The sequence below is a fragment of the Scophthalmus maximus genome, chromosome 19, assembly GCF_022379125.1.
Source record: "Scophthalmus maximus strain ysfricsl-2021 chromosome 19, ASM2237912v1, whole genome shotgun sequence".
NCBI lineage: Eukaryota > Metazoa > Chordata > Actinopteri > Pleuronectiformes > Scophthalmidae > Scophthalmus > Scophthalmus maximus.
Genome location: NC_061533.1, coordinates 6,586,600 through 6,595,000, shown reverse-complemented (window position 1 = coordinate 6,595,000; position 8,401 = coordinate 6,586,600). Strand labels below are relative to the sequence as shown.

Genomic DNA, 8,401 nt, shown 5'->3' with positions numbered 1-8,401 from the left:
ATTTGGTTTTAGAACTCTTTGTCTTCAGCTTAAATTCTCCTCTGTACACTTTGTTTGCAGTTTTTTTAAGTACTTGGCATGAATTTGGAACAGAGCAGACACCTTCTCGATGCTGCAGATGATGATTAAAGACATTAATATCTTAAATGTTCAAGAATTTTGAACTGCACTGTATATTATGCAATAACTGACATTACTTTTAAGATCAATTCTGGTATTTTTCATATACTTACATTTTTTTATTTCAAGCCGTCGATGTTTTGGAAGATTCGAGAATTTGCACTTTCATGTTGAGCTTTGATGATTAAATCAATCGTTTAATTTAATACCATGTTAGATGTAACACCCTTGAATGCAACCGATTTTTAACCCTGAGGTCTGAACAACCTTGAACAAACTTGCATTTGAGTGTCAGCAGTAATTTTTCTCATGTCTAATTCTCTTGAATATGTTGTGTGTTTAATAACATAGGGACGTGGCTGCTGTACCTCCCGTGTACGTGGAGCATTGCTCTGGCTGCCGACCCTGGATGCCTTCCAGATCTGGGCATGCTCACTCTGTTTGGTGCAGGTGCTGTGCTAATGAGAGGAGCAGGCTGCACCATCAATGACATGTGGGATAAAGACTTTGACAAAAAGGTACACAAATCTGATAAACAGTCATACACTGAAGGTAAATGCATGACTTTTGTACTGCAAGTTATTTGATCTAACTTAAGCTGAAAGTCCAATACATCTAAAAATGTTGTTCTCTTTTCTGGAAATTGTTTCTGGACACACATGTTGAAAACTCAAAGTACAATGTTTAAAAAGCCATAATATCAAATAAGATGCTATTAATGATGTGTAGCTTTGACTTCACTCACACAGTCACAGTCAATGACACCATCCATACTACTATATTGCAGCAAGAAGTATACTATCCTAATATAATATCTGCACTCACTGATTGAAAGTGACGGTTTCAAAATCTTGACTTGTCAGTAAATGTGACCTCAGCGGTGGAGCTCACTATTCTAAGACAGTATTCGCATTTAAATCTCTTCTTAAAACTCATTTTTATCTTATGGTTGTCTTTTAACTGATGATATTTGTTGTAATTGTTGTAAGTATTTTTTCTTGTTTTCGGTCCATGTTTTAGATTTTTCTTAATTTATATTTCTTATTTTTACTATTATTATAACGTTTGTGTGCAGGTGTCCAGGACAGCCACTCGACCCATTGCCTCCGGGGCGGTTTCTCGGATGCAGGCGCTAGTCTTCCTGGGAGGGCAGCTCTCTCTTGGACTCGGCGTTCTCTTGTGTCTCAACTATTACAGGTTTATATAAACAGTCGGTCTGTTCTTCAGTTATTGGTATTGATCTCTTGAGCCTTAATTTGAATTTATTTGCAGAAAGACAAGATGGGAGAAATAACCAAGTGTCTAGATCATTAAAAAAAACACTATCTTGGGTCTACTCTATATGTGCGTCAAGAATAACGCTGCCATGTGTTTTGGGGTTTAATTCCCCGCCCAAGGCAACCTTTGGCCAAGAAATTAATACATGATTGAAGTAGTGGTACTTAGCTCATCAGTAGCCTTTCATATATGTGTTATTTACAGGGTGTTAATGTTATCAAGGTCAAGGGATATGTGTAGAATACAGACAAAAAGTTACTTTTGCTTACGAGTGATATAATTAATGGCTTGACACCCTGTGATTCAAAGTTTTCAAATTGCTCCTTACAGCATAGCTCTGGGCGCTGCTTCGTTATCTCTTGTTGTCACCTACCCGCTGATGAAGAGGATCACGTATTGGCCACAGTTGGTGCTAGGTATTGTTGTATGGTTCTGTACTGTATAAGATTGTCCTGTGGTTTCCTATATATCAAAGGAAACACTTCCTTTTTCTGATATGTCTATTTAGGCCTCACATTTAACTGGGGGACGCTGCTCGGCTGGTCTGCTGTTCAGGGCTCCTGTGATTGGTCCGTGTGCCTCCCGCTGTATTTCTCTGGAGTGATGTGGACGCTGATATACGACACTATATATGCTCACCAGGTGAAACAGACGGTTACACAGATCTGTGCAACAAGTCTAGATTGATCAGATATAAAACACAAAAATGTTTATCTTTATTTACTTTTCTGTGAAACTGCTTGAACTGAGAATTACTGTGGTCAAAAATAAAAAATCATCTTTAAACACGCAGTTAATGCGTTAAATGTAGCTACTACTGTAGCATCACGTTAGCTTTGGCTGAACTGTCGATTGCTTTCCTGCACATGAGTAACTGCCAATTGATTTTTGTGAACTGAAAGTGGAACACTGAGCACAAGTTAATTAAGAATAGGATAGTGTTTGGAAAACTGAACATGCCTATGTACTTAATGAGGTTAACTGAGTTAGCTATGGTATTCAAGATACAAACTGTTCCTTTAACTTCATGTGATTGTGATCTAGAGACTGTAGTATATTGTTTTTGCTGCACCGACTCAGTCACTCAGAAAATAAGCTTCATTCTTCACAAGTAGAATCATATCGAATTTCTTTATTTGGTAACTAGGATAAGGAGGACGACGTTAAAGTAGGAGTCAAATCTACTGCACTGAGGTTCCAGGAGCAAACCAAACCTTGGCTGAGTGGCTTCACGGTGGCCATGATGTCAGGACTGGTTGTAGCTGGGATCAATGCTGAACAGACTCTCCCTTACTATGCTGTTCTGTCCACAGTGGCCATCCACCTATCACACCAGGTAACCATCACACTGTTTCAGTGTGTGCTTACAATACATAATGGGTTTTAATCCACAGTGAAAGGATCACAAACTGAGTGGAGATGTAAATTCAGTAACAATCTCAACCAAACGTCCCATATTTACTCTTCTCTCCTTCAGATTTACACATTGGACATCAATAAGCCAGAAGACTGCTGGAAGAAATTTGTCTCCAACAGAAACCTTGGACTGTTGTTATTTTTAGGCATTATTGCTGGAAATTTGTGGAAAGGAAGAAGAGAGACTTTGCTGCAAAACGAGGAAGGCACTCAGATAAGTGAGATTATCAATACATAGCATATTTTGGTATTTTCGAGAAATCAAAAAGGTCATATCTTAACTCACTCAGGAGAGTATAGTTCTTACCCATAAAACCTAATTTACATTTACCTAATTTACAGTTGATGACCTAAAAATCCCATTTAACTGTATTTTGAAATGAAATAATACACATTTAGCATATATAATGAACTTCTGTATTTAAGTACCCAAATAATGTGGATGATTGTTGAAATGCAAAAAAAAAACAAGTAAAAAATCCAAACTTAAATAACTGGTGAAACTTAAAACACGTGTTGCCCACTGTTGGTAAAAACACCTTGAACCTGCACCAAATAACCACCAGGGAGCAGTGTGGTTCATTAGATTCAATTGAGGAATGTCCTGGAAAGTCATTGGTCCAACAACTGTCTGAGCTTGTTAAATAGAGAATGCCTACTACGGGGTTATGGTTTTTATGAGGGGGTGGTAACCATGACTGCTAGAGTAGTCGCACCCATTCACTCTAATTGCAGTCTGCAGAATCCAAACCACTGGAGGTAAGAGGCTACAAGCTGCGTAGACCTGCAGCGCTTGGTGCATTTAAAACGCCATGTGTTGCTCTCGCTCATAAATGATCCATTGCTACATGTTCACTGAATAATATGGCTAATAATATAAGATTGTATTACAATTACCATTATACCCGCAACCTCATCATCTACTGTCCTCCCGGTTCTACAAAACTATTAGCTGCACAATCAACAACAAAGAATAGAAATTCAGAAATACAATAAAGTCACATGATCGCAGGTTTCCCATGTTGAGAGTAACAGAACAAAACAAGCCTTTCATATTATAGTAGAGTTGCTAAATCACAAATATGTAGGTGCAAGGGTTTGTTAACACAGCTACTGTAGTAGTCTAGCTCACTATGTTGAGTTTTAATATTATAAGTAGAATAATATTACAAAGGGGAAACAGACCAATGAATGTAACAGACAAAAGTCTCAAGCCGGACATATTTCTTAATTCTACAGCTATAACAACACACGTAACAATCATTTGAGTGTTGATCCAGCCCAAACACGTGTATAGCAGCTTCCTCCATGCTGAAGAAAGTTTTGGGTGCAGGTAACTGTGTATGTAGTAGTCTGCTATCACTGCTGATGCCCAGGTCGAAAACCCCACAAAATGACCCAAGTGCAAGCCATGCCACCACAGTGAAAAACCAAAAGTTGCGAACAACGGGAAATGTTTGCTTCTTAGATAAACCAGCCGACGCAGCCACGAAGCTGTCGTGGCGTTCCATCGGCGGGCAAACTGCGACATGCGGCTCGACGCCTCGGTCCTCCAGAAATCTCCGTCAGTCAGTCCAGTCCACGCTCTGGAGTCTCCAGGTGAATTTTCACCAAGTCCAAACCCAGCTGCGTTATTGAGGCATTCACTGATCCTCCAGTGGGAGTAATATTGGATCCTCAAAGCCAATGCAAGACCCCAGACCCACAGGACGCCGTAAAGAGCAGTGGAACGAGTGGGATCATAGACGTTTTGTTTTATAAGGTGAATGAGAAAAAACCTCGCCAACTCCAGCAATGACACCCTAATCAACTTCAGGAATACCACACCTAGTGGACTGGGTGCGAGGTTGAGGCCGATTCCCTCCACGTGGGACACAAACTGGCTGTAGGAGCACAAAGGGCCACCGAGCAGCGTGGTGAAACTGAGGATGTAGCCGAAGAGAGGGAGAAGCGTGACGCAACTCTTCATGTTGGACGACGCATCGAATGTGAACTTAACTTGTTTCTCCTGGAGGTCCATGGACACCGAGGTGATTCTCTGAGTGAGCAGCATCGAAGAGGACACTGCCAAGAACAATCTGAAAGAACGAGGTGGACATTTGATAAATATATATGATTCTTTTCTTTGTCAGAAAGAGAAGTAGATTTAAATGCCTGTGCATTTAATGTTTGTACCCGGTGCATAATGGCATCCAGAAACGGGGGGTTAGAAGTTAATTCTCAACAGTTGACTATGAAATTCCATTTTAACGTCCATTTAGCATCTGTTTCTGGAGCTTTCGATCATATCTCAAGGGTCATTCTAGGTATAGGGGGTCCTAGAACAGCTCAGCAGCATGGGGAGCTTGAACATTTCCATGTCGGTGCTAATTAAGAACAGACCTTTTTAATCTGCTGATGAGAACATGTAATGTGGTTGAAAGCTCCAGGGCCGTTTGTTTTGTGAAATCCAAAATAATGATAACAATTTTTTCTTATCCAAACAGAAAATGTTAAATTTCGTGGCCGACAAAAAGCTAGAAATGTGTTTTTTTTTTCATTGAGGTAATATTCCCATGCTCTTTTGTTTCATCAATACTAATGGTATTAGTTAAACTCATTTGCAGTATCTCTCTTGTTTATTAATTTTCCGTCATAAGGCTGGTGTTATGCTATATATTTGTTACTGTGAACAATGTAATTTTTTACCCACAAAAAGTTTATTATTCATAACTGATGCTGGATACTCTGGCAAAGCATGAAGGCGTCTGCGTACAAACCCTTTAACCAGGAGATTAATACCTGACGCTGACCGGCTCTTGCAGACAGTATTCCCTGTACTGTATGATCAGGTGCCAGAGGGTTTGCAACAGCATCTGGATACCAAACGCCCAGATGTGTAAGTTGCCGGAATCCACAGAGCACATGAGCAGAATAAAGACAAAGGTGGAGGCGAACAGAAGCGAACTGTAGATGCCCATGGTGACGACTGCCAGGATGCATCCTCCAACAGACACAAAGAGGTACCTGTAGATAGAAAATTCTTTTGACGACAATCATTTAGTCTAAAACAAAATGAATGAGCAATCATTTGATTATTAATTCAATATTTAGGCCCTTTACAAGCAAAAACGCCAATTTTTTTCTGGTTCCATATTCTCAAGTATGAGGATTTGTATTGTTTCTAAAAGTGTATGATATAATTTAATAGAATAAATCAATTAATTTGTTATTACATACCTGTGCATCAAGGAAAGATATCCACGTTTTGCAGAAAAATAAAACAAAAAGGCAAATGGCAGTGAAAAACACTGGTGCATTAAAAACGGATGTTGTTCCATCAGCCGGCTGATCAAACCCATATCTGAATTTCAGTTTGAATATCACAAACAAAAGAACTAAGACCCTGTTAGGAGACGTTTGATGCTTATAGTCCTATTGAAGAGGTGAAATACCTGATTCACCTCGACGACTGTCTTTGCCATTCCACCTGTGGCCTGCATTACTCTTTTTGTTTGCCATCATCACACAGACCTTTATTGGTTTTATTCCCTTTGTTTAACATTATCAGCGCTAGAAAGCTTTCTGAGAAATCATAGTTAGACAGCTGTAGCAACTAAAACAAGTCTCTCTTTTTTGATGTTCCTAAATGAAACAGACAGCAACTGAATGTTTAATTGAACTTTGAATATAGTATTATAATATTCCCATGTCTTTCTACTTAATGCTCCACAATTTCAGAGAGAAATATTGTGTTTCATCCTGCATTATTTATTTGACGTCTTCATTTACGTGTTATTTTAGATTTGAAAATCCCTTTTAAGGTATTTTCTGAACTTAGTCGATTGACAGGAAATGAATGAATGAAAACTGTAACTGTTGGATTGAATTGAGTCGGTACGTAAAGGATCATTACAAGGACAAGGTTTTACTTTCCTTGTGTCCCACACTGACTTGTGTGCATAGGGTACAGCAGGATATTTTGAGCTACCCTCACTGAAATAAAATGTCAACGGTAAGTAGGTCTGACTTGTTGGGTAACATGTTAGAACCAAGGGGCACCAAAAGGCACAGACCTTTCATAACTTCAAAACAGAGAGGGAATATATATATGATTTCTTTAATGTTAATTAAAAAGGTTAATTTTTAAATCATTAGAAAAGTTTAAAGAAAATCATAATACAAAAATATTTCTGTAGCATTTACATATAGCATAGATGAGGATTTAATGTAAACAAGTCAACAAGCTCTAATGTCATGTTTGTCGTGAGGTGCGTACGTCTTTTTAATTGGAGCCATGTCTGTTCCTGCTCAACCGTGACTGAATTTTTTTTTGAGGATAAACATGTTTTGCTCCTGACCTAAATGCCTCACGTCTGACTCATGTTTTTAAATGCCGCTGCGAAGCAATAACTGCCAACTGCAAATCAGGTCTTGAGTTACCAGCAGCCACAACAAACTGCCAAGAGAGTGGAAAGGCTGTGCAACACAATGACAGCTGCCTTTAATCTGTTGTTGTTGCTAATTATACTGTTGAGCCAATCGAGCAATAAAAAAATGGGCACAGCAAGAAAGTCTGGGGCTCGACGACAAACAGCTCACTCGCATCACTGAAACAATAAAGTACGGGCTTGTGTTTCAAGCTTGATTCCTCTAAAAGCATCACAGCAGCATATTAAAAACAAGCTGTGGCTGTCAAGGTTTGTGTAACTTTGATGTCATGAATGTCACGACGTGGCACAAGTGTGTGTATAAACCATCTATTACCTGATTGGACACATTTCCATATCTGATCTCTCATGTTCTCACACAACTGCGGTGAATGAAGATGATGTCTCGATTCATTCGTCGTAGATTTCTCAATAAGTTAATAATATCCCATCTCTCTCCTCATCTTTGTCATCTAGCTATCCCCCCAATATGTTGTTGGCCCTGCGGAGTGACTGTCCCTATTAAAAACCGTCTGCATCCCACCTCACTGGTCTGGCACCTCGCTCACCACCTGTTGCTCCGGCACTCTTCCACAAGGTCAGCGTGCCACTCCCTTTTCCGTGCCGTCCTCAAATCGGCGTGTTCTAGAAAATGATCTGCTTACGTACTTCCCCCGGACAGATACAATCTCTGGCCTCAGCGATGTTTTTGGAAATGTCAGCTTCCTCCCCAGGTCAACTTTCAGGTCCCGGCCTGGTGCTGTCGCTGTCCCTAGCAGGCCAGAGAAGGTGGCTCTGGCAAGCTGTTTGTTGGTTTTCTCCAGCCCTGATGAAAGCTATACGACCTTTAGGTCATGGTACCAGTGGTACCCCCACCCCCCGAGGATGAACACCAGCGACCTTCTCTTCAGGCAAAGAGGAAAGGTTGGTTTTATTATTTGGGTGAGTGGAAAAGAAATGTGACACTTATCTGTGAAAAGGCACAGAGAAATCCAGTCTCGACCTGGTTTCTCAAGCAACCTGGCAAGCTGCTTGAATTATTAACACCCTGTCACAGGCAAGTGTCTCTTCATCCTCTTATACTGAAACTGTCAATTAGATCATACTACAGTGTTAAATGCATGTTCCCTCTGTGCAGCTATGCACGCATTGCACAGTAGACAGTCAATGTTTTGATG

The 8,401-nt window shown here is 40.0% G+C and overlaps 2 protein-coding genes across 5 annotated transcripts in view; one reads left to right on the top strand and one right to left on the bottom strand.

Moving 5' to 3' along the window:
- The window catches only part of coq2 (coenzyme Q2 4-hydroxybenzoate polyprenyltransferase), a 9,162-nt gene extending 1,014 nt beyond the window's left edge, over nt 1–8,148 (top strand). For 3 of the 4 annotated variants that reach the window (XM_035640743.2, XM_035640742.2, XM_035640744.2), the window contains 6 exons: nt 472–638; nt 1,196–1,317; nt 1,729–1,814; nt 1,907–2,040; nt 2,546–2,734; nt 2,876–5,413. In XM_035640743.2, the coding sequence (XP_035496636.2) occupies nt 472–638; nt 1,196–1,317; nt 1,729–1,814; nt 1,907–2,040; nt 2,546–2,734; nt 2,876–3,052 (875 nt within the window). In that variant the 3' untranslated portion in view covers nt 3,053–5,413. Of the gene's footprint in view, nt 1–471; nt 639–1,195; nt 1,318–1,728; nt 1,815–1,906; nt 2,041–2,545; nt 2,735–2,875; nt 5,817–7,700; nt 7,822–7,957 lie in introns of those variants that run through there. The other variant, XR_007030136.1, reaches the window with a different exon arrangement.
- Nucleotides 3,866–6,041, bottom strand: mboat4 (membrane bound O-acyltransferase domain containing 4). The gene is made up of 3 exons (XM_035639915.2): nt 6,034–6,041; nt 5,596–5,820; nt 3,866–4,892 (listed from the first exon to the last, which is right to left on the bottom strand). Exons 1-3 carry the CDS (start codon nt 6,039–6,041, stop codon nt 3,938–3,940), a joined length of 1,188 nt encoding a protein of 395 aa, XP_035495808.1. The 3' UTR covers nt 3,866–3,937.
- Nucleotides 8,149–8,401: the final 253 nt, after the last annotated feature.

Coding starts and splice junctions, on each gene's coding strand:
- mboat4 (XM_035639915.2), bottom strand. Junction 4,893..5,595: donor CAAGAGCCGGTCAGCGTCAG/GTATTAATCTCC, acceptor TCGTTCTTTCAG/ATTGTTCTTGGCAGTGTCCT.